Source organism: Schistocerca serialis, chromosome 7, assembly GCF_023864345.2.
Source record: "Schistocerca serialis cubense isolate TAMUIC-IGC-003099 chromosome 7, iqSchSeri2.2, whole genome shotgun sequence".
Classification (NCBI taxonomy): Eukaryota; Metazoa; Arthropoda; class Insecta; order Orthoptera; family Acrididae; genus Schistocerca; species Schistocerca serialis.
This window is the reverse complement of record NC_064644.1, coordinates 535,041,622-535,068,814: the sequence shown is the minus strand read 5'-3', so window position 1 is coordinate 535,068,814 and position 27,193 is coordinate 535,041,622. Positions and strand designations below refer to the sequence as shown.

Here is a 27,193-nt window from a genome sequence, read left to right as displayed (position 1 = left end):
GAGTAGGTATTAAAATCCACGGAGAAGAAATAAAAACTTTGAGGTTCGTCGATGACATTGTAATTCTGTCAGAGACAGGACATGGAAGAGCAGTTGAACGGAATGGACAGTGTCTTGAAAGGAGGGTATAAGATGAACCTCAACAAAAGCAAAACGAGGATAACGGAATGTAGTCGAATTTAGTCGGGTGATGCTGAGGGAATTACATTAGGAAATGAGACACTTAAAGTGGCAAAGGAGTTTTGCTATTTGGGGAGCAAAATAAATGGTGATGGTCGAGGTAGAGAGGATATAAAATGTAGACTGGCAATGGCAAGGAAAGCGTTTCTGGAGAAGAAAAATTTGTTAACATCGAGTATAGATTTAAATGTCAGGAAGTCGTTTCTGAAAGTATTTTATGGAGTGTAGCCATTTATGGAAGTGAAACGTGAACGATAAATAGTTTAGACAAAAAGAGAATAGAAGCTTTCGAAATGTGGTGCTACAGAAGAATGCTGAAGATTAGATGGGTAGATCACATAACTAATGAGGAGGTATTGAGTAGAATTGGGGAGAAGAGGAGCTTGTGGCACAACTTGACTAGAAGAAGGCATCGGTTGGTAGGACATGTTCTGAGACATCGAGGGATCACCAATTTAGTATTGGAGGGCAGTGTGGAGGGTAAAAATCGTAGAGGGAGACAAAGAGATGAATACACTAAGCAGATTCAGAAGGATGTAGGCTGCAGTAGGTACTAGGAGATGAAGAAGCTTGGACAGGATAGCGTGGAAAGCTGCATCAAAGCAGTCTCAGAACTGAAGACCACAACAACAACATAGTTAGGAACTCTGTTAAGTACCGGGTGGCAGTGACAGATAAGACAGATATTAAGGAAACTCATTCCGGGAGCTAACGATACATGGAAACAGGAACTCTAGATATCACTACCGGATTTATTGGTCTGTTGTATGTTTAATCCGTTCCATCGCGGTAAGTTCAACGAATGTCAAAGAACTTAAGCAGACGACAACTGCAGCACATCAGTGTCATTCTCGAAAGCACGGAAATTACTGAATCATCTTTTATTATTCGAAGAGAAAGGGTTTACCTCTTTATTTATGTTTGTGTGGTACGAAAATTTAAGAACATCACTTACATCATCATAAACGGAAGAAAGCCAAATGATTAAGGGTTAAGAGCTGTTATACTCTTTGCTTTTGTTATTAGAACAAAATTAAAAGATATCACGCCATTAAAACACATGAACATAATAATCTAGAAAAGATCTGTCCATTAGATAACGAGTAAGGTGAATGTACGGCGAGAATATGATTACCTGATTATACTCATGGTGTCATTCCGTGCCGTAGTTCTTCGGAAAGCCCATCTGCTATAGAAAATTTCTGAAAACACGCTTGTGAACAAACTCAAAGCAAAACTGTTGTTTCGTATTTCTTAAGGCTGTAAATACATCAATAAGGGTTTGCATTGATTTTATGTGTAAGTTTTACAGCATATCAGCAAAGTGGAGTCAGCAAATAAAGCGTCAGCCGACTAGCTACATTAATACAGTTTCAACACTTCACCTATAGAGAAGTACTTTGTATGATTTGAGGAACATAAAGGAAACCACAAATCACATTACAGAATAAATATTAAGTTAACCACTGTCATAAAGAAATAGAGAATGAGTTATTATGCATCTGTACAGAAAACAGAAGCAGCATGTTAAAGATAACGATGAGCAAAAAGGAAAGTAGTTGATATAATTATAAAGACAGGTTGTTGGCATGTAACATTAATAATTAAGTTGCACTGTATCGTATTAAATATTCAGTTCTCTTGGTTTAAGTGAAAAGATGTGATATATGAACTGCAATCTTGGAATAGTCTCTAACTCTTGTCGTTGTACGTTAACAGAAGCTTGAGTGGTAGAAGATGTTGAACATTCTTCATAAAAATAACGTAACTAAAAATTAATACAGTATATGGACATTTTACAAATATTAATATCAACATCTATATATTTTTATTTATTTATTTTTTGCAAGAGAAGCGCCATTCCAACTGCAAAGACAGGGAAGTTCATTTTCCTTAAGTGTCTGTCACAGCAACAAAACGTAACATTCTTGGTAATTTCGCTAACAGATGACAGATAACAGTATGAAGTAGTTAGTAACATCAAGGCACAGAAGGTTCAAATGTGAGTTACTGAAAGCAGCTAGAAAAGTACAAAGCACAAATGTTAGACTATGAAATTATTTCATAAATAATATGAGAATGACTCAGGTAATGGTTCGAAAATGAACGAATGCGTTCGAAACAAGTCATCATTAACTTAAAACATAAAAAACAGAAAACTAAATGACCTAACAAAGTTTTTGTGGTTCATTTTAGTTTTTAAATGTGGAAATCATCAGTACGTGTGATCGAAATTAGCCTTTCATGTCTTGCAACTGAAACAGTAAACGGTGGCTGCATATACAATAATAAACTTTCATCAGTATAAGATGATACACATATTCGTACATAGCTGCTCTTACTGATCTATCAGAGTAAGCCTGCGAATGCACAGACATGTCCCGCTGTAGATTACACATGCAGTATAAATGTTCCGTGGCGTTGCCACGGGTTTGTTCGACTTCGGTTGCTTCTGTAATACCTACTGACTACTTTTCAGCGTAGTTCTTTGTGAACAACAGACGCTTTCGCTGCTGCGTCTGCCGGAAGAAGGTCTCCACGTGTTACCCGTGCCCTTCGACTGCGTCGCATGTGTTGAAATTAGCAACAAAATTTTCAGTATTATGATGGCGTCAGTAACTTTTGTAGGTATTCTGTTTACTTTTGTTAATCATCATAAGTTCATATTCTGACCACAATACTGGTGCGGATTTGTGACTGGGTATCGATCACACGCCATGCACATGCATCTGCTTTTACCGAACGGTTGATCTGTAATTCACTTCGAACGCAAGCAAATGAAGACTTTCTTCCTTCTCGTTTACTTTCCCATATATGTGCGATTGTTTAGATATTTGCTTTATGTCAGTTTTTGTGAGACATTCGTAGTAACTTAAGTAATTTTAAATGTATTGTTCTAAAGTACCTTGTAGTCATGTATTCGCTTACTTTCAGCCATTGCTCATATATGTTAAGGACTAAAAGGTATTTTTTGATCCCCAATTTCCTTAACAAGGATGTCCTTAATTAACAATAATTCAACTAAGGATATTGTTGAGCAATTTGCTTAGCTCGAGTATAACGTTCTTGCACTTTACAAGGGAAGTTCACCGAAGAACGGGACTAGATTTGCAGAGAAAACAGAGTTTAGTTTGTGCAAAACCGCTTTTAGGGCCACAGAGCGAAGTTCAGTCAATACTAAGAGAAGTTTCAGAGCAGAACTGACAATGAATCCCTTGAGTGCGCGGTCGTTAAAAGCCAATGTGTTTACTACATACGGCGCTCCACATATTGTCTATAATCCACCGACAATATTGGCTGGTAATGGCAACAGAGGGCAGGACTGGAGGTATCGAATGGTGAGCACAGCCTGAGGCTAGGAGCATAGTTGAACTGCTTAGTCGACTAGTAAGTAGCTCACAACAGTGCCACGCTGCTAGTGGTGTTGAAACAAAGCACAGCAATGGAAATGATAAACAGAGCAAATATTGCATTTTATCTACAACAGTTGTCGAAGTTGACATTTCGTCAAGAAGGAACCTAAGGAATTTCGCAGGCTGAGAAAGAAGACGCAGATAAAATTAGCGTTTCTGCAAGATGAATAGTGGAATGTGTGATGCCGTATACGCTCGGCCGTGCAGACAATATGCATGAGGAGTACAAATGGTCCAAATGGCTCTAAGCACGATGGGACAACATCTGAGGTCATCAGTCCCCTAGATTTAGAACTACTTAAACCTAACTAACCTAAGGACATCACACACATCCATGCCCGAGGCAGGATTCGAACCTGCGACCGTAGAAGCAGCGCAGTTCCGGACTGAAGCACCTAGAAGCGCTCGGTCACAGCGGCCGGCTCATGAGGAGTACAATGATGACGATCCATGCTTAATAAGTGAAAGTGATACTGAAACACTTGTTGAGCCATGTAGTTCATGATTCTTGTCGGACAGAGAGTGACACATCCCGTGCCCAGTGAAACGTAGTGAATGACGATCGTTGTCCAAGAAACGCATACTAAAAGTAATTACTTACATGGAAGATCATCCGCAGCGTAGTAAAATAACACCTACGAACAGATTCCAAATAAGCCTGCAACAATATGAGCATAAAAAAACAATGGATACTCAAGGGAGGACAAGACGCACTTCTTGCAAAAACTGGTGTTTGCTGGTTTCAAGGATGGACGATACAGTTTACAGGATGTGCATGATAGTGACATACTATGTTATGCACTTCAAACTGCGGGCGACATAATTTACACTGATTTCAAGGGAACCAGTGAGTGGTTACATGACCTCAAATGGTGCTACAGAATTGTAAGACGTAAATAACTAAATTTCACGGAAATCATCAATAGCAAACTGCGGAATCGGCCCAAATTTGTGGATGAGAGAAACAAATTTATCCCATCGCTCAGTAACGAATTTGTTTCTAACTTACAACAGTCGGGGTTGAAGAGGAAATGCAAATGAAAGGAATCCTGGATATTAGAGGTACCAAGAGAACTGTACCGAGATCGAGTAACATCGGTGCCCTAAGGCATTCATGTACAATTATGCTGACTGTTAATCTGAATGGTAAATTGGTTGGAAAGTTATTTATTGTGCTGCGAGACGTTGGAATGCTCTGCCCCCTACGATTATTACTCGTGTGGGTGATCCTGCAAGGGCAGTAGAGAATACTTAAATCACAGCACGCAAGAGTGGGGGAAAAGGGCCGTAAGAGAACTGCAACTAAGATTTGAGCACTGCTTTTGGTCGATAGCAAGTCAAAATAATTTGCTTTAGCTTGATTCCTGGTCTGCGTATAAAAATCATACTCCTTCAGAGCACACTATCCCTCCTGAAAAGTGTGCGACATTGCAGTTCATTCATCTGGAACCACTGGACAAATTCAGCCTCTGAACGTTTGTTTTTCCGTGCGTAGAAAACATACTGTCGCACTATCTGCAGTTACGCCTCTAAAGACAGCGAGTTTCACGTATTCAGTTGCATGCCATCACATTTCATCAGTTCTCATCACCTCGTTACACCGATATGATTCCATCTGCATTCTTTGCTAGTGGATACCTAGCTGAACGTCCTGCACGATTTGTAACTCCTAAGGAGTTCGCCTTCGATCTTGATGGTTTGAATCTTTGCGATCACTGTGGCGCGACATTTATGATTCGGTGTTCATGATGCAAGTTAATGGTTTGTTTTGACCATTTCTTGAGTGTCAGATGATGCCCATATTGTGAAGCTTAATACGTACGTTCCATATAAGACTGATCTCTGCACCTTCCGGACACTCATTTTCTGTCGCCCTTCTGATGTACATTGTGAGTCATTAGCACCTGATACCCTGAAGCACCAAAGAAACTTGTGTAGGCATGCATATTCAAATACAGGCAGAATATGGCGCTGCGGTCGACAACGCTTATATAAGACAACAAGTGTCTGGCATAGTTGTTAGATAGGTTAGTGCTGCTAAAATGGCAGATTATCACGATTTAAGTAAGTTTGAAGGTGGTGTTATACTCAGCGCACGAGCGATGAGACACGGCATCTCCAAGGTAGCAATGAAGCGGGGATTTTCCCGTGCTACCATTTCACGAGTGTACAGTGAATAGCAGGAATCCGGTGGAACATCAAATCTCCGACATCGCTGCGGCCAGAATAAGATCGTCCAAAACGGGATCAATGACGACTGAAGAGAATCGTTGAACGTGACAGAAGTGCAAGCCTTCCGCAAACTGCTGCCGATTTCAGTGCTGGGCCATCGACGAGTGTCAGAGTGTGAAGCATTCAACGAAACATCATCGATGTGGGCTTTTGGAGCCGAAGGACCACTTGTGTAACCTTGATGGCTACAGGACATAAAGCTTTACCCCTTGCATGGGCCCGCGACACCGACATTTGACTGTTGATGGCTGGAAACATGTTGCCTGGTCGGACAAGTCTCGTTTCAAATTGTATCGAGCGGATCGACGTGTACGGGTACGGAGACAGCTTCATGAATCCATGGACCCTGCATCTCAGCAGGGGACTGTTCAAGCTGGTGGAGCCTCTGTAATTGTGTGGGGCGTGTGCATTTGGAGTGATGTGGGACCTCTGATACGTCTAGATACGACTCTAAGAAGTGACACGTACGTAAGCATCCTGTCTGATCACCTTCATCCACTCATTTCCACTGTGCATTCCGACGGACTTGGGCAATCACAGTAGCACAGTGCGACACCCCACACGCCCAGAACTGCTGAGTTTATACACCTCCGCTGGCCACCGAACTCCACTGACATGAACATTATCGAGCATATCTGGGATGCCTTGCAACGTGCTGTGCTCCACCCCAATCGAACCCTTACGGATTTACGGACAGCCCTGTAGGATTCGTGATGTCAATTCCCTCCAGCACTAACATTATTCGAGTCCACGCCACGTCGTGTTTGCGGCACTTCTGCATGCTCGTGGGGGCCCTACACGATATTAGACAGGTTTACCAGTTTCTTTGGCTCTTCAGTGTATGTTCCCTGCCATAACTGCTAACACAACACTTTGAAATGAGCCTTATGTAAAACTGAACTTGCGACATCACACCCTTGAGGTTCCTTGTTAGTCTTAAAGCATCTGATTGCAGTTGAGGGCATGTATAATTTCGTAGACTGTTTTCTTATTACATTTCAGAGTTTTCAGGGGTGATCTCATTGCATTTCATAATTTCCACAACAGTCAGTCTTTTAGACACGTTTTAACTGTAAAGCTTTAAACGTAAACATCAGTCACTGATTAGGCCTCAGGCGTGTTCCGACTGCCCGACCGCTACCTACTAGGCAGCGCCTTGGCACGTGGTACCCGAGAATAAGTAATGGGCTCCCTGTACCATTCTCTTTCATCCCGCCCATTGTTCTGAAACTAGCAGCAGCTGTACTGGGTAATTACCGCCACATATCACAATCACTTACTGACCTTTGTTGCCAAAGAAGCTACATTGTGTGTAAACAACATAGCAAAAGAAGTTATACATGTAGATTGAAGCGGAAACTTATAGTAAATAATATCTTTGACAATGTTATGGTAAAAAGTTAAACGTTGAACAGTAAATAAGTATAAATGGAGTAAACAGGAAAAAGTTTAGCACAGAACTGGAACAGCAATCCTACACAACAGTGTACACTAATAAGAAAAACCAATAAAATAATATGAAGGTAGTAATTGACAAGACTACTCCAGGAGGTATGAAACATGGAGAGTGATACATAAACCATTAAAAGAAAGAATTATCAATGTAAGTACACAATATATGAGGATCTTAAGCAATATCAATACGATAAATGGAAATGAATACGTGCAGAAAAATGGAGGAGAGTGAGAGAACATACAGTAAATGCCATCTTCGACAGCGTGGTGGTACTGCATTTTAAGAAGTTGAACAATATACAAATATAAACGGCGAAAACAGGAAAAACATTAACACTAAACTCAAAATTCTGCTTATGGAACAGTTTGCATTAAATAAATGAAGTAAGTAAAATAGAAGCAGTACTTGAAGATACAGCTTCAAGAGGTATTTAACATGGAAAGTAATACAAGTACCAGTTAAAGGATGAGTTTACAATTGTAACTACAGTCTATATGGATTCCATTGGCAATTTAAATAAAATAAATTGATTAAGGCAGGAAAATGAGGGAATATTTAGCAATAGACAATGTGGAAAGTAATGAAAAACAGAGAGGATTATGTGAAGTTTAAGAGATGCGTAGCATTAAGCTTTGCCTGATCATTTAAGATTAGATCCGAAGTGTGAGTTAGATGTTTGTTAATTTCCAGGACTTCGAGCAGGCCCAGTTTTTTTGCCTTTCTTTGACAAGTTAAGAACATGGAACTCTGGCTGGTAATTGTGGCCCTCATACAGCAGCGCTTTTCATTTATTATGATATTGGTCTACCAAGTACCGATGGAAAATTCAGTTACCATGACATATCGTCACATTGCCTCTCATTCCATGAAGTTTTCTTTCGTTTTCGACTCCAAACCTGGATGCTTCACATTTCTGTTAGGGCCGGGAGGAGGGGCGGGCGGGGAAGGGGGGACAGAGACAGTTCCCAGCAAGAACCCCTTCACCCGCCCTCCCCAGGACAAAACCCTGCATCTGCGCCTGGGCGCTTTCTACAACTACCAACTGTGCCCTGCCAGGAGTACCGTCTGGGCGTCTACGGCTCGTACAGGCACGCTGCACGGGCGGGTTAACAGGAGCTGATAGAGCTGGCTGGGACAGAAGGCGGCGCGCCGCCAGTACTCACCACTTCGATGAGCTGCGACAGCTTGAGCCCGAGGTGGACGGTGAGCGTCTCGGAGTTGTTGGTGACGGGCCGGATGAGGCGGTTGTAGTTGCTCAGCAGGTCGTCGTACAGCCGCTTCGCGTCCGGATTGGCTTCAAAAGCCGTCCCTGCGAAGTGTTAGGCGCCAATACTTTCAAAATGTCTTTTAGCTGTCTCCCTCGCAATGTGATAAGAACAAGTTTCAGTGCTGTGATCGAGTGTAGTGTGTTAAAAGCATGGGGTGGATGTCACTCTCGGTGCTGGTTCTCAATTACGTGTGATGCAAGAAAGAGCTCAGAATTTGCCGTCCCGGAGGTGTCCCAGGATGTGCAGTGATAAGAGGACGAAGTGAGAAAGGGTGCAGTTTCGAAGTATAACGTGATAAAAGTAAAATGTGAGAATCAGTCTCGTTGGTGTTTCAGGGTGTACAGTGATAACTGGAAGGGTGACAATTCAGTCTCAGTGCTGCTTAAGAATGTAGTGTAATAAGAGACTTGAAGTAAATTGATGAGCCACGGTCCACTGCGAGGCTGAAGCCACCTGTTGTCGTTGCCGGCCCATTACGCGGTAAGGGAAATACGAGGTGCGTCCACAAAGTAAGTTCCGTTTGTATTTCTACCCGCGGCAGCGCTACGATCGCAGTTCCGAGCGTGTGCGGCAGTTACGCTGACTCAAGAAGAAGACACGTACGTCATTTTGCCGGCCGGTGAAGCCGAGCGGTACTAGGCGGTTTAGTCTGGAACCGCGCGACCGCTACGGTCGCAGGTTAGAATCCTGCCTCGGGCATGGTTGTGTGTGATGTCCATAGGTTAGTTAGGTTTAAGTAGTTCTAAGGTCTAGGAGACTGATGACTTCATATGTTACGTCCTATAGTGCTCAGAGCCATACGCCATTTTGAGATCGCTGCCGCCGACGTTTGCTTTGTAGTGCTTGTTCATAATGTCAGCCGTAATTGAAAATGCCGCCGCGCGTCAAATCAGATCTGTGATTCGTTTTCTAAATGCAAAGAAAGTTAAACCAAAGGAAATTTGTCGACAAATATGCGAGGTTTTGCGGACAAGGTGCTATGAGTGATTCAACGGTTAGAAGATGGGTCAGACTGTTCAATGAAGGACGTGATCAAGTGCACGATGAAGAACACGGCGAATTTGGCCAAACAAGTCTTACGGCAATTTCACTGGGACACGTTTGATCATCCGCCGTACAGCCCGGACCTCGCTCCTAGCGACTTTTATCTCTTCTTACACACACTTCAACGATTATAACAAGCTCAAAGAACATGTTACAACATGGTTGAATACACAGGCGGCAACCTTCTATGAAGAAGGCATACAAAAACTTGTACCACGCTATGACAAGTGCCTACAAAATTTCGGAAGCTATGTAGAAAAGTAGTTTAACAGTTGCAGATTTTTGTACAATAAATATTTTTTTCTGTATCTTCACACGTCTGTTTTATATAACCAAACGGAACTTACTTTGTGGACATACCTAGTATATAAGCCGAGCGGGGATGAATGGAGAAAAATTGTAGCCGCGGTACGGGTCGCCAATGGGGTAATGCACTGGCATTAGCAATTCTAACAAACTGTAGATTGAGGAGATTATTATGGTCCTTAGCACAGGACTGAAAGCTCAGAAACGGAGAAACTGGTGAGCTGTTTATGTGCTACAGTGACGTCACCAGTAGATGACAAAAAATGGTTCAAATGGCTCTGAGCACTATGGGACTCAACTGCTGAGGTCATTAGTCCCCTAGAACTTAGAACTAGTTAAACCTAACTAACCTAAGGACATCACAAACATCCATGCCCGAGGCAGGATTCGAACCTGCGACCGTAGCGGTCTTGCGGTTCCAGACTGCAGCGCCTTTAACCGCACGGCCACTTCGGCCGGCCAGTAGATGACGTCCGCACCACATCCGACGACGATGTTGGTACAGCAAAAGCACTTCGGAGCACACCATTCAGTGCACATTGCTGAACAAGGTAATGCACAACAACCGATTCCAATGAGCCCCAATGTTTATCCAGCAACGTCTTCCAGTACGATTACAGTCGGCACTGTATCACCAATATTGGGACGTGGGTCAAGGGACACTCGTGACCTGGTATTTTGAATCCTGCTTCCTTTCGGTTACTCCAGTTCGCAGGCAGTGTCCCGATACGGCGTCATTTAATCGAATGGCTGCTCAAAACATACATCGCGCTACAGACGCACACCGGTTTGGGCCGTATTATGCTATAGGGAACACCTCACCAACCCTCCCCCGGGACCATTTGTAGTACCCAAAGGCACAATAACATCTGTAGACTACGTAAACATTGTTGTGAACACTTTATGCTTGGTATCTTCCCCAACGCAGATGATATCTTCCGATAATTTTTAAAAACATAGTCAGCGATCTTAAAAGTAGTTAAAATTAAAACTAGAACAGTCTTGATCGCAATCTTGTTAAAATATTTTTTTACTGGCGTGAGCGACCGGTTTCGACTCTATGAAAGAGTCATCTTCAGACTCTGTAAAGATAAATTGCCAAAATTGTATAGACGTTATAATAAGCATATGAAAAATACATAAAAATAAGATAAATAGTAATAAATTATACCCAGAGCGGTGAATGGACACTGCTTGATGAGTTCTGTCGACCCTCGACGCTCGTGTACCTGCTGTCTGTGCGTGGACGGAACGGGTATTAATAGGGTTCAAATGGCTCGGAGCACTATGGGACTTAAGATCTGAGGTCATCAGTCGCCTAGAACTTATAACTCCTTAAACCTAACTAAGCTAAGGACATCACACACATCCATGACCGAGGCAGGGTTCGAACCTGCGATCGTAGCAGTCGCACGATTCCGGACTGAAGCGCCTAGAACCGCTCGGCCACCGCGGTCGGCTGTTAATAGGGCTGGTCACACCCACCGTTCTCAGCATGACATCATAAGTAGCCAACCAGAAAACACATTCATGATTAGATAACTTAATACCTAACTACGAAGAAACAGTTACAGCTAAAATACATCGTAATGTCAATTATTGATCATTATTCGTCAATGAATATAAATTATACTGCTAAAATAGTTCACTGGTATGAAATAAGGCTTAGAGTATGCTGCCAGCTAAACTCAGAACCACAAAATCTGTACTAAAGATTGTCGTTGCCCAGCGTTTACGTGGATAATCGAGGGCTACTATGGAATGGCGCTGACATGAGAAAAGAGCATAGTTATCCTATTTCTATGGCATCACATTACCGTAACATACGACGTATCTTCCCCTAGTACAATCTTTGGCAGCACCACTAACGTCCACAGCGGAACAGGACGCCATTTCCACGGTAGCCCTCGATAATCCACGTAAACGCTGGGCGGTGACATTTTTTGGTGCAGATTTTGTAGTTTTGAGTTTAGAGGGCTGCATACTCTAATCCTTATTTAATACCAATGAACGATTTTAATAGTATAATTTACACTACTGGCCATTAAAATGCTACACCACGAAGATGACGTGCTACAGACGCGAAATGTAACCGACAGGAAGAGGATGCTATGATATGGAAATGATTAGCTTTTCAGAGCATTCACACAAGGTCGGCGCCGGTGGTGACACCTACAACGTGCTGACATGAGGAAAGTTTCCAGCCGATTTCTCATACACAAACAGCAGTTGACTGGCGTTGCCTGGTGAAACGTTGTTGTAATGCCTTGTGTAAGGAGGAGAAATGCGTACCATCACGTTTCCGACTTTGATAAAGGTCGGATTGTAGCCTATCGCGATTGCGGTTTATCGTATCGCGACATTGCTGCTCGCGTTGGTCGAGATCCAATTACTGTAAGCAGAATATGGAATCGGTTGGTTCAAGAGGGTAATACGGAACGCCGTGCTGGATCCCAACGGCCTCGTATCACTAGCAGTCGAGATGACAGTCATCTTATCCTCATGGCTGTAACGGATCGTGCAGCCAGATCTCGATCCCTGAGTCTACAGATGGGGACGTTTGCAAGACAAGAACCATCTGCACGAACAGTTCGACGTCGTTTGCAGCAGCATGGACTATCAGTTCGGAGACCATGACTGCGGTTACCCTTGACGCTGCATCACAGGCAGGAGCGCCTGCGATGGTGTACTCAACGACGAACCTGGGCGCGCGAATGGCAAAACGTCATTTTTTCGGATGACTCCAGGTTCTGTTTACAGCATCGTGATGGTCGCATCCGTGTTTGACGACATCACGGTGAACGCACATTGGAAGCGTGTATTCGTCATCGCCGTACTGGCGTATCACCTGGCGTGATGGTGTGGGGTGCCATTGGTTACACGTCTCGGTCACGTCTTGTTCGCATTGAAGACACTTTGAACAGTGGACGTTACATTTCAGATGTGTTACGACCCGTGGCTCTACCCTTCATTCGATCTTTGCGAAACCCTACGTTCCAGCAGGATAATGCACGACCGCATGTTGCAGGTCGTGTACGGGCCTTTCTGGATACAGAAAATGTTCGACTGCTGCCCTGGCCAGCACATTCTCCAGATCACTCACCAACTGGAAACGTCTGGTCAATGGTGGCCGAGCGACTGGCTCGTCACAATACGGCAGTCACTAGTCTTGATGAACTGTGGTATCGTGTTGAAGCTGCATGGGCAGCTGTACCTGTACACTCCATCCAAGCTCTGTTTGACTCAATGCCCGGGCGTATCAAGGCCGTTATTACGGCCAGAGGTGGTTGTTCTGGGTACTGATTTCTCAGGATCTATGCACCCAAATTGCGTGAAAATGTAATCGCATGTCAGTTCTAGTATAATAAATTTGTCCAATGAATAGCCGTTTATCATCTGCATTTCTTCTTGGTGTAGCAATTTTAATGGCCAGTAGTGTATATTCATTGACGAATAATGATCAATAATTGACATTACGATGTTTTCCAACTGTAACTGTTCCTTCGTAGTTAAATATTAAGTTATCTAATCATGAACGGGTTTTCTGATTGGCTACTTATGATGTCACACTCAGAACGGTTGGTGCGTCCAGCCCTATTAATACCCGTTCCGTCCACGCACAGTCAGCAGTTACACGAGCGTCGAGGGTCGACAGAACTCATCTAACAGTATCCATCCACCGCTCTGGGTATAATTTATTACTATTTGTCTTATTTTCATATATTTTATATGCTTATTATAACGTCTATACTATTTTGGCAATATATCTTTACAGAGCCTGAAGATGACTCTTTCATAGAGTCGAAAACGGTCACTCAGTCCAATAAAAAATATTTTAACAAAATTGTGATCAAGACTGTTTTAAATTTAAACTCTACCTGTGACAAGGCCGAATTCGTCCTACTTTGGTTTGAGAAGATTGATGGAGGACTCACGTCGCTCTGTTGGCCCCTCAAATTCTCCTTATCTGTACCTGAAGAAGCACATGTGCGATGATATCGGTCGCCATCTACACGCCCTCATTCCGCCAACCCGTAATTTACGGGAATTGTTTGACCTGTGCTTAGACAACTGGTGCAGATACCTTCGGAAACCTACTGGGGACCTGTCGGATCCATGCCCACGCATGATTGCTGCTGCACTGCCTCCCAAAGGTGGTACAGCATGCCAATAAGCATGCGGTCGTAGTCGTAATTTTTCAACTCCTCGACGTATCAATCTGCGTGCTTTTCCAGAGTGTGCAGGGATAAGTGGAATCGAGAATGGGTGTTGTTTCAACGTGTAGCGTGAGGAATAAAGGCCTGACAAGTAATAGCGCTAGTCCAGCGTGTGCAGAGATAAACGAACGAAGTGAAAATTCAGTCCGAATGCTGTTTGAGAGCGTAATGTGGTTAAAAGAAAGGGTGAGGGATCACTATTCATGCTGTTCTAGAGTTTTCAGTCGTTGCAGGAACGAATACAGCCCCGATTCTGTTTGAGGCTATAATGTGATAAAATAAAAGGATAGAATTCACTATCAGTGCTATTCCAAGGTGTGCAGTGACGTGTGGGGTTTCATTCCCAGTGCTGTTTTATGGAGTAGTGTGATGAAAGACTATCGTTCGTGAGGGTAAATTGATAAATTGAAGGAGTGAGAACGCAGTGCAATTTGCAAAATGTGATGTGACGAGATGAAAGCGTGAAAACTCAGTCTCAGTGATGTGTCAGGGTTAGGAGGTTACGTCGTCTTGTTCATCACTTACCTGTGACTGAGACCACCGTCATCGTAGACGCAACCTATTTAACAAGTTCTTGATAATAGCTTGCGAGCTGGAGTATTTTCTATAAGCACAGATTTTATCGTAAAATTATTTGCCTCATGTCAGTTCTAACTCTACGAAAAAAAAGTCGGTTCTTATAAACTAAACAGTATCACAGACACATTTGTGTAACATTAAGTAAGGAAAGGTATTGGAAGGCGGAGTAATACATGATGCTGTAAGAAACAGATAATCAATTGTTTATAGAAAACGATAGCATGTGTTAGGGTTCCCACAAGGACAGAATATCATACTTAATTAGGAAAATAAGATCCTATACTTCTATTATTGTTTCACATACAGTCGTGAATACTGAATCAGTGATTTCGACATTGAGTAGTGCGTAATGTGCTGAGAATTTTCTATACGTTAAATAATCCCAATAATTTTATCCATCGAAATTTCAGCGTAACCATCCCTTTTTCAAGCGACTCTCTACAGTTCTTCAACAGCGGTGCAAGCTGATATGACTCACTCAAAGTTTTCCGAAAGCTTCCCACAGCGAGAGGTGGGCAATGTACGCGATGTAAGGGGCAGGAATCACTCCAAAAAGACAGCGTGACGACTTATGCCTCAGTCTTCAGGTTTGCAGCACTTCCATGCTATTTGTGCGAAAAGATTTACTGTCAACGTTGACGCGTACTGCATCACTGTACTCGTCGTTTTGAGAGCCCTCGAATGACGTCAAAAGAAATTACATTGTCATTTCGTACAAACAAACTGTCCCGTACCTCGGTAGATATAGTGGTGCTTGCAAAGTTCTCAGCCACTTCCATACAATAACTTCAATAAATCTAGATTCGATAGCTAGAAGCCGTTACATTAGAGATGACGTGTCAAATAGACTTTTATCGGGTCGTTTTTTGGAACTTAGTACTTCGAGTCTAATTTGGCTGTGTGAGATCTTGGCAGTGGTAATAGGAAGAATAGAAATTTCTAACATTCTAAGTTTTGTATCTTTCGAAAAATCCTAAGAACACCAGATATTAGTACTACAGCAATGCAGTAACTGATACAATTTGATCCTCATCCGTCTGCCGAAGGTCATCACGTGTCTACCATGCGCCCCTCACCCATGACATAATAAGCCTCACCTCAACGGCATTATCATCACGTGACGAGCCATACCGATCTTATCCTTGATGTTTTAGATAAGGTCACACCACGTTTCTTGAAACAGTCGTAGCCATTACAACGAAATAGCCAATCACATCCAAGTAGCGCACAGGCCATTAAAACGAGACTGCCAGTCACAATGAATGTAGCCCAGTGAACTGCCATTTTGACCATGGTCAGAAGTATCCGAACTATCTGAAACTTAAGTTCCATAAAGGGTGTATATTGCAGTATATCTATGTCCAAACCATGTAAACTTCACTTCAGTTAAGCGTAAATTGATGTCATGTTGAAAAGCATCCAATTATTTATGAAAAATACGTAATGTGCAACAAGGGAAACAAAAGAAAAATTCCGAGTAGGTATTAAAATCCATGGAGAAGAAATAAAAACTTTGAGATTCACCGATGACACTGTAATTCTGTCAGAGACAGCAAAGGACTTGGAAGAGCAGTTGAACGGAATGGATGGTGTCTTGAAGGGAGAATATAAGATGAACATCAACAAAAGCAAAACAAGGATAATGGAATGTAGTCGAATTAGGTCGGGTGATGTTGAGGGTATTAGATTAGGAAATGAGACACTTAAAGTCGTAAAGGAGTTTTGCTATTTGGGGAGCAAAATAACTGATGATGGTCGAAGTAGAGAGGATATAAAATGTTGACTGGCAATGGCAAGGAAAGCGTTTCTGAAGAAGAGGAATTATTTAACTTCGAGTATAGATTTAAGTGTCAGGAAGTCGTTTCTGAAAGTATTTGTATGGAGTGTAGCCATGTATGGAAGTGAAACATGGACGATAAATAGTTTGGACAAGAAGAGAATAGAAGCTTTCGAAATGTGGTGCTACAGAAGAATGCTGAAGATTAGATGGGTAGATCAGATAACTAATGAGGAGGTATTGAATAGAATAGGGGAGAAGAGGAGTTTGTGGCAAACTTGACAAGAAGAAGGGACCGGTTGGTAGGGCATGTTCTGAGGCATCAAGGGATCACAAATTTAGCATTGGAGGGCAGCATGGTGGGTACAAATCGTAGAGGGAGACCAAGAGATGAATACACTAAGCAGATTCAGAAGGATGTAGGTTGCAGTAAGTACTGGGAGATGAAGAAGCTTGCACAGGATAGAGTAGCATGGAGAGCTGCATCAAACCAATCTCAGGACTGAAGACCACAACAACAACAACGTAATGTTATTGACAAACCGGTGTAACTTGGCACTAGTTGTCTAATTCGTAGGTTAAGCATCACCTGTGAAAGTGCATAGTTCCATCTCTGTACCACACTTGGCGTAAGGCACGATGGATTTTCAAATTAAATATTGCCACGTCATAACTAAAGTCAAGACCAGACAGGATACCAGGGTCGAAAATGGAGCATAACATGTAGCAATGAAAGTACGTTTATTACAGACCTCATCATAGAGCCAGAATAGAACTCTTGGATAAAGAGTGCAGCTATTGATACAAACATAAAATATTCCAGACTGCTGTTATTTATAGAAACATCGTACCTTCCAGAATGATACAAAAAATGATAAATATTTAATAACAAAAAGCTGCGGCTGGTGAGATTTGAAATGGCGGCCCGCAACATGCCAACCAGCATCGTTAACCACTAAGCCATACTGCGTGCAGCATAGCTCGTGGCAATTCTCCCTCTCCTGAAGACACAGCAACTCACTGTTTACGGCATTCTCATTGAAGCCGACTATAGAAACCTGGATCTTGTCAATAGTCCTATCTATGGAGGCGCTGACAGATCCTTCCTTTCTGGTCTTATTCGTGCATCCTCTTCAGTAGGATGAGCCTTGAAGGTAGCTCCTCCTGTTGAAGCTTCATGATTTAAGTGAGCATATAGCATCCTTGAACCTCCTATTGTCGATATGTCCCTCTGTACTGTAGTAGGGTTTCAGATGGAGGCCATGGACTATGTCTCTGCGCTTTTGTCTTGTCGACTTCATATGAGTCGTCCGACAAGTGACGAAGAATACGACAGGGCCAAAAGTCGCACTTAAGAAGCTTCTTTACATCACAGGCGTAAAAATCCGTACCAAGTCTCCCAGGCTGTATTTCATTTGCTCATGCTTGGCATCATAGCACATTCGCTCTTCCTCCTGGACGTCCAGGGCCCATATGATAGCCAACAATCTTTCCGTTTGGGTGCTGATGATGACGTTTTCACACAGTCATCCTGAGAATCGTCCAGCTGAAATGGGAATAGTGTATCCACAATCGTTTCAGTCTCGTGACCTTGGAGCATATCGCGAGCGTATGTAACAACGTCTTATCAAAGCACTGTGTGAGGCCATTCATCTGTGGCTGCCGTCGTTCAATAGTAATGTCACAGTGCGAAGCACTTCTGATAACAGTCACGACTGGTGGACTCTGCCATGGTCAGAGATTATCACATGGGGTGCTCCATGCTTCAAAATGATGTTTTCTACTACGAATCTTGTAATTTCACTAGCTTCAGCAGTCAGGACAGTTTTGGTGAAAGTGCACTGCGGGAGATGCTCAATGCAGATACTGTTGTCCATTGATTCCCATTTGCAGATTACGGGAAGCTCTTCAAAAGATTGACACCAGTTTGATGGAATGGGGCTGCAGCAGGCAGGGTTGGCACCAGGTGCCCCAAAGGTGATTCCGTTATGTGGTTCTGTCGTTGAAATTCCTTACAATGGCTCAGGTAGTGTGTAATGGATCGTTAAAGACCTAGCCAGTGACATCTGTATCTGACACTGTCTTAAGTCTTTACGAATCTCAGGTGACCGTACGTTGGCGTATCGTGAAGATACTTCTTGATAACTGGCCACAGATGCGCTGGGATGACGAGTAATCATTTCCAAATAATTGAATCACAGTTTCACTTATACAATGCTTCGTTAATAAATGGGAATTCTCCTTTGGTCGGTTCCTTTCTCTCCATGGCTTCATTGGATTTCATCAGTGCTGGATATTCCTTCTGTTCAGCAGCAGTAATAACTGTCGCACACATCACCATATTATAGCAAATACATAAAAAATTATCCCCATTGTAACAAAACTGTAACAAAACACTGTATACATCCCCAAATTAAAGCAAAATTGTAACAAATTTCCCTATGTTAAACTATAACGAATTGCCACATCTCAAAGAGCAAGAGAAGAAAGTACTCAATGTTACACGACAAATGTAACAAATTCCCCATACGTCAACATCTTACAGGCAAAATTGTAACAATGTGACACTTATTACAGAAAAACATAGCTAAACGTCCCCAATGTTAAATCAAAATTGTAATAAAATGATTTATACATCACAACGGTACAGTGCAATTTTAACAAACTGGCCAATACATCACTATGTTGCAGCAAAACCTTAGCAAACTGACCGATTTCACACTTAAAATGTAAAACATTTCCGTTGTAAGAAATGAGCTATGTTACAGCAAAAATGTAAAAAGTCCACTGTAAATTGACATGTCACAGAAAAGCTGTAAAAATTTGTCCAATGTAATAGATAATTTATAGCAAATTTTCTCACATTGCAGTTAAAATGTGAAAGGGTACAGTACCGCCCGACGTTGAAAATAGGTACAACATACTTCATTGTTTTTGTCAGAACAACACATTTTTTTTGTAAAATAACTCAATTTCAATTAATACAGCGAAGCCGGATACCAGTGTGGGAAATAATGACAATTTATTTATTTAATTGATCACATGTGCACTCCCACAAAGTAAATCCCTACATCCAGTTTGGTGAGATCTGTGAAATGAATGAATGTATGGTCGTCTGCTAACCGCAGATAGTGAATGTGAATATATGATCATCTTTGAGACGTTCCTTTGGCCTCCTTTGGTGGGACCAAAGAGATGAAATTTACCAGAGCTTTCAGCGCCTGAAATGTGGCTGACCAATACGATAGCAAGGTGCTTCCCCCACCTCGACAGAGATGGGAGAGGACCTAGAGAACGGCCACGTTTCAGCACTCTGCCGCTGGATCTTGTGCTGTTAAGACCTGTTTTAGTTGTGCTCCATAATGACGAAAGAGTGGAGACATGGTATGCATGTGGAATATTTAACAGTAGTTTGAAATAATAATTTCTCTATTTCAGGAACTTTTTTGGGGAGAATTAAATGTCAGGCAGGTAATATTAAAGTGATTGTAGCAATCTTCGGAAGCGACCAACGGTCACAATGAAACCACGTGTAGCAATAAGTAGAAATACTTCCGTGTGCTTAAGTTAAGCTGAATTACTAGCGTGTGTACAATAAGTTGAAATATTTAAGAAATAGCGTGTGTACCATAAGTTGAAATATTTAAGAAATGGCGTGTGCAGGACTTGAAATTAGAGACGAGTACTTCCACGTGGTGAGTACTGTGTGAGTCTCAATCTGTGTATGAGACAAAGGATAAAGAGAAGTACTCGTCCATGGTATCAGTTGGGGACTCGCGTGTGTGATGTTCTTAATATTACTTTGCGTGATATGATTCCGTGTGACGCTTGATTCAAACTCTGAGAGAGGAACAAGGTGAGTCGGCCGTCTATCCAGCAACGCCACTTGGCTTGCATTGCACAGGAAGTCGAGCAAATATCTCCAGAGTTCATAGTAGGAAAGTAGAATTACAAAGTGGGGCAGTGTCGTGTGAAACTGGGATAAATACTAATTGAAGTGGGAAAGCTGAAAGTGATAATGTTGTGACTATTCTCTGTGTAGTATTTCATGTTGTAGTGTTGTGTATGTCATGTAATTTGGGTATGTGTGGTTTGCATGGGAGAGTAGCGAGGTAGTTTCAAAAGATTAGTTGGTTATGCTTGTTCCTTCGGTACCGCTCGATCTGGAGGAAAGTTTCGTGATGATGATTGTGAGAGTCGAAGTGTGAGGTATAATAAAAGATCCACCATCCTATCCAGAAAGTGCACTGTAGCGTTAAAATAATTACGAGACCATAATATAGAGATTCACCATTGTAAAGCTATGCCCACTGGGCGGAATTTCTCATGTGTTATTGTTGTAGGTTGTAGAATTTGTGTGTTTAGGTTAGAGAATTTATCGGAATAAATAAGATAGTGAAAAGGAAAAGATTGGTGGACTTTTCCTTCGAATTGTATGTTGTCATAATGTCCCGAATTTATAATGTGTGCGCCATTCATATCCAGTGCGGTGGCCACGTGTTGACAAAAGCCGTTAAATAAAAGACAAAAAGAAAATGTGGTATTGCCAATGCGTAGTGTACAGTCAGAGTTCGGTAAATTACTGATAGTCAGATGCGTGTTTCCGTTGCGTATTAATCATATAGGAGGATAACTGGTAACTTAAGTGTGAGTACTAGAGTTCATGTTACTCGATAAATAAGAATGAATGCACTCGCTTGGCAGACCACTCATCTTGCAGGCCTGACTGCTTGATGCCACAGTATGAGCAAGGCATGTGGTTGCCTCTCATAATTTCGACCCTGCCAGGATTCCGTTTGTTTTTTTGCCAGGATTTTTTGCTTCCAGGGTATTTTGCCAGGATATTTTCTGTTAGGGTTTGCTGTTAAGATTTTTTTTATTTTTTGATGGAATATATGGTGATAGCGCTATGAAGTAAAATTTTTTCTGTTTGCAATTTCTTTCTGGATTGGTGAGGATCTTTTATTTTTTTTATGTAATTAATTGCTATATCGTCCAAGGCTGGAAGATCGTGGTATAATTTTTTTTGCGTAATGTCCGTAGTAACTAGGTCGCAGTCGAAAAGTGTAGCCACCATGGAGAATAGCGATTCTGGGGTGAACGTAGCAGTGCAGCAGGAAGTAGCTGTTGATCATGGGCTAGTGAGCGAGAACGACAAACACTCAGAAGGGGCTGAATTGTTCAGTGGACCGCTGCTAGGTCATCCTTTGAGCGGCGGGCTTTGTTCACAATCAGGGACTTTTCCCGACGACGCGGGCGAGCCGGGACTAGGTCAGGTATGCAGTGAAAGTGCAGCTACCCTTAGCGAGGCTACGGTTTCTCAGACGAACGAGGTGAGCGCGTCGAAAGTAGCAAATGACAATGTGATACTACAGTTTTTACAGAGGATGGATAGAGATAATAAGGAGAGAGATAGGGAGAGAGATAGGGAGAATAAGGAAAGATTGGAAGCAATGGATAGGGAGACTAAGGAAAGATTGGAAGCAAATAAGGAAAGATTGGAAGCGATGGATAGAGATAATAAGGAGAGAGATAGGGAGACTAAGGAGAGAGATAGGGAGACTAAGGAAAGATTGGAAGCAAATAAGGAAACATTGGAGGCAATGGATAAGGGAAATAAAGAGGCAATGAGGAAGCTACACACAGTTATCGATGGGCGTCTGTCCGCAGTTAATAGTCGGTTAGATGAGGGGGAGAAGAATCTGGGTGCGTTGAAGCAAGTATGTGATGCCGTGAAAGAAAAAGCCAATAATTTGGAGGTACGAATAAGTGCAATAGAGAGCGATATTACAGAACATAGGGGCGTGTGGCCGGATGAGCGAATCAAAGAGATAGTGGAGGACTTACTTGCAGATAAACAAGGGGCATTAGACAGCGTGGAAGCTCAAGTCACACGGCAGGAAGTGGCGCTAAATAAACACAGGGATGAAGTTGCGGAGGTAGTGGTCAGAATGAATACGATTAGCGCAGATGTAGAAAAGATCAGTATAAGAGGCGAAACAGGCTCGGACAGTACGCAGCGAGAGGTCTATGCCGACCACGAGGAGATACAATCACTATTACAGTTTAAAGAGGCACAATTAGAAACAAATAGGAAACATAGGGAAGAACTACCACAGTTGCAATTAGCGTGCAGAAGCGAAGGTGAAACACCACCAGGTAGACTGCAGAGGGAGAGTGAGATAAATTCAAAAAATGAAAATAGGCAGAAAGAGGAAGACGAACTCAGAGAGTTAGAAGAACGGTTGTGTCGGATAAAACAGGTGGCAAACCCAACTGGGTATAGTCCAAGGTCAGAAAACATAAATGCGGAAGAAGAATGTAGGAGGCACTTCGTGTCGGTACAAACGTACCCTTGTTTTCCGGATCCTGATAATTACCAACACCCATGCCTGTGGCTGTCTCAGTTTCAAGATTCATTACCTTCATCGTGGGGACCGCTACTCAAAATGAAGTTTGTGTGTAGCCATTTAAGGGACGAGGCTAGAGCGAAAATCCAGGAAGTTATTAAAGACTGTAGTAGCTACAAGATATTTTGTGACAAGTTTTTAAATGAATTCTGGTCGAAAAGTAAGCAGGACCAGGTTAAGCAAAGCATATTGATGATGCCAAATTGTAACGAAGGTGGTATAAGAGATCCAGTGTCGTGCTATCAGGAAATGCTGAGACGAAATAGGTATTTGGATGTGCCATACAAACCTGGGGAGTTCATTAGGATCTGTATAACAAAGCTGCCAGTGAAATTGCGCAGAAATATAGCAATAGCAGGCAGAGGCGTAGACGATTCTGCGTCATTTGAACAATTGTCACAGTAACTGGGTAATGAGAGCAACATTGTGAACGGAGACACGACTCATAGGTCAGACAGAGCCGAGGATAGGAACGGCAGAAACTATGAGAATGACAGGAGAGCATGGAATCCTGGCATTTCATTCTTGTCATAATGGATTGAAGGATAGGAGAAACCAATCCAACATATCAACCCTTAGCATCTTGCCTTAAAACACATGCAGCTGGCACTGAAAATTGTCTGTGTAGCATACTCTACTGATATGTAGAAATGCAAATACCATACTTCTGATCAGAGAATAAAACACCAGTAATGGCATCTGTTAGGCTGGTCTCTCAGAGAAAAATTTGAAAATTTTTATTTCGAACAGTAATGTAAAAGAACCGTTTCTTCCAAAAAAAAAGTTGCTAAAAATGTTAGGTTAATGCCAATGAGTCCAGTTTAATTGGTGCGATTTGATTATGGCAGGTACTTAACACGTAATGTATAAAGTAAACGTTGTGATCTGTATGGAATAGGGTACGTTTATACTGCTGTTACAGGTAACATCTGTAATGTGATCGAAGTTTTTTAAATTAGATGCCATCTGATCTATAGTATGTCATAGTCGTGGTGACAGTTATAATGAGGTGCTGTGTATGGTTGTTCGGAATCTGGTGTTAGTGAAAGAGGCCACTAGCACCAAAGTTTCTAACACTTGGGCTGTCCCATCTCTCCCAACCTGTATATTCTCTGCACACATTTAATTTTCATGTAAACTTAGATTCCTAACTAGCAAATTCTTTACTGTGTATAGTGGACCATTCAGAGTGAGGCGGATTGTCCATGAAAATGCTGTACTGATTGAGACGATCAAGGGAAAACAATCTCGTGGACTTCATCACATTTCTAACATCAAATTATGGAAAAGTTAAGGATAGATCTAAAGTAGGCAATTTATTGTAGATAGTCAGTGTATTTATTTGTGGTGTGTAACGTTGTGCAGGGTCAAATCGAACATAAGAATTTTCAGGCGGGATGTCAGGAAGTATGATGGAATAGACTGGTCGAATGAGTCATGAACAGGACTCGACAGAGTGGTGTATGTACGTATCTTTTGTCATATGAATAAGGATCAAGCAGAAACGACGTGATGATTAATGAGTGGATAAAGATGGTAGATAGAGAAGCGACGTGATAAATAGTAGTGGATAAAGGGGATATTTAAGGAGAGAAGCAACGTGAAGCAGTGTGATTAATAAAGAGAGATTCGACGTGATGAAACGGTGGTAAATAAAGGTGAGTAGAATTGAATAATGTGGAGACGTCTTAGATGTATGTTACAGAAAGGCCTGTGTATGCTGCAATAGAGATTGATGCCAATGGCGAAGGAAGACCAGGAAATGATGGAGTAATGGACGGACGGAGAGCCGAAATACGAATGAAGAGATGAGGACAACTGCACAATGTGAAAGGACATAAAGGAAGTATGAGATCCAGATGGTGAACGTTGTGGAATACTGACGTAGGATGTAATATAAATGTAAAATCTAATTCTTACCGTAAGATATGCAATTTGGCAAAAATAATTTTTGTTGTTGTTGTTGTTGAAGCCTGGTACCAGTATAACTAATCAAAACGGTACCAAGAATGTGTACAGTTATTTTGCAGGATGAATAATTTGTGTATTTTTTGTTCTTAGATGAAATGTCGCAATTCTAAGTGATATTTAGCAAGAGGAATAATCGGTGAAGTGAATGCAAAGGTAAACCGATGGAGAGAGGTGCCAGAGTGAAAGGACGAATTCGGAGACTGGAATGCTATCTCCGAAACAGCTTCATGTGTTATGTGGTTGAGTATAAGGGAGGAAAGGTATGGTATGTTGTCATGAGTGTGGTGGTGTTATGAGTATAAGGGAGCAAAGGTTGGTACGTTGTCGTGAGTGTGGTGGTGTTAAGGTTAGCTGACTTCTAGACCTATTCTGTTAGTGTATTAATGGATTGAATGAGAAGGAAAATTTGGTGTCTGGTGAGAGAGAGTCGTAGAGTAGTGTGATCAATGCTACCGATCCATAACTAAAACATTATTGTGTTTTATTGTTTGATTGGGATGAACCTCGATGGCAGGTCAGGATCTGACATGTGGATGGTACATACGTGTCCTAGAAATGTTGTTATATATAATAAAATGTAAAATATATAAAGAGATACTAATTTCAGTCCATCACGAGCACAAAGGTGCATTGTATGTTGTAGATTTAGAGACATCAGTTTCTAAAATGTTTATTGTCTTAGTATGTTAAAGTAGTTTACTAGTTAATAGCATGTGGTAGGAAGTTGTGAGCTGTGTAGATTATTTCTTATTTTTTTTGTTGGAGCACTTTCAAGTGGTATTAATTTCAGTCTGTCACAAGCACAAAGGTTCACTGTATATTGTAGTTTTAGAATAAACAGTCTCTAATATTTTCACTATGAGTTGTATAGATTGTTTATTATTCCTTTTGTTTTTTTTTTACACTTTCATGTTTTGGATGAGGGACGACAGGTACAATCAATAGCACAAGTGTGGGCTGTATATAGAAAAGGGATAAATGTTGATGTTGTATCTGTAGAAAACTAGGGGGTATGATTTTATGTTTTTTTTAGAACAAAGATTCTTTTATTACCAATGTATCTAATAGATCATACATGTAATCAATGAGTATTTAAATAATGTAAGAATCTAATAGATCATACATGTAATCAATGAGTATTTAAATAATGTAAGAATATCCTTTTGTCTGTAATATTGCGAGATGCACGGAAGGGTCTGACTGATTGGGTGTCGTAATGCCCATACCGCTAGCGGGCCGAGCCGCGGCACTCCCCACTCCACTGCTGGTTGGGGTACACTCCACGCGCCCGCTATTGCAGGTCAACGGCCTGGGCGACACGCACGTACCACTGGCCATTCATAAGTTCCTCCACCCTTACGACTGGGGAAAGTATGCCGCGGAGGCAACAGCGGGTGGTTTCTTCTGCTCAACGGCGCGCACAGCGGCGCCACGGCAGAATGGATGACGCGCGGCAGAGCCCGGCAGGCATTTGTTACCAGCAACTATTAACTAGTACTGGACTGTGGAGCCGTGAAGCAAGATGACTGCTCGTATGTCTCCATAAGGAGGAAAGTGAAGGACTGGTGTTTCCACATTGTGAGTGGTGGAAAAGATTTTGTCTTTAGCAGACAGGACGATTGTTTTGTTTTGTCTTGACCACTGGACGGTGGGATCCATAAACTTTTGGCAGTTACTTGTTAAGTGTGCTTTGTGAATTGCGTGTGGGACGCTTGGTATTCTTGAAGAGGACAGTTGTCGTTTGGTGACTAATTATTGTATGAACGCAAGAAACTAGAGTGGGACATTGACATTTGCGTCCGTAGTAGGAGACATTTCTTTAATTGGTGTGGGAATAAGTGCTGTTTGTTGGAACTTACGACTTTTAATTACACCATGAACTGAAAGGACAGAACCGTGGGTAATAGTAGTTGTAGGGCCATTTCTGGACGACCAGATTCGTGTGGATGGTACGTTGAGAGTGACTATGGCATTCGTGTTTAATGTGAGATACAGTTTACTGTTCAGTGCGTGTTCAAAATGCTGATTTGAGTGACTTAAAGACTTTCGTCCGGGAAACCATGGGAGAGCTTTGACACCGAGACAGTGTTTCTAGGAAAACTATCAGCAACTTTTTGACCCCAAGAAAATCACAGAATGAAATGTTTCCGTGTGACTCACAAGATAGGGAATAATGTGTTTGTAATTGTGTAAATGTTTTTTTTTATATGTTTCATTCCTGAAGAGACACCAAGTGTAATTGTATTTCATTAACATTTATGTTTAGAATAGTTAGTGTTTTTGTTTTTGTTTGTTCTGGGATATCAAGTTCACGTAGCACGTTTATTAGAATATTTGGTA

At 41.9% G+C, this 27,193-nt stretch overlaps 1 protein-coding gene across 1 annotated transcript in view; it reads right to left on the bottom strand.

The window, feature by feature from the left end:
• The window catches only part of LOC126412670 (acetylcholine receptor subunit beta-like 2), a 311,004-nt gene that overhangs the window by 242,659 nt on the left and 41,152 nt on the right, over positions 1-27,193 (bottom strand). The window contains exons 2-3 of the mRNA XM_050082373.1: positions 14,642-14,675; positions 8,445-8,590 (exon numbers count right to left, since the gene is read on the bottom strand). Coding sequence (XP_049938330.1) covers positions 8,445-8,590; positions 14,642-14,675 — 180 coding nt within the window. The remainder of the gene's footprint in view (positions 1-8,444; positions 8,591-14,641; positions 14,676-27,193) is intronic.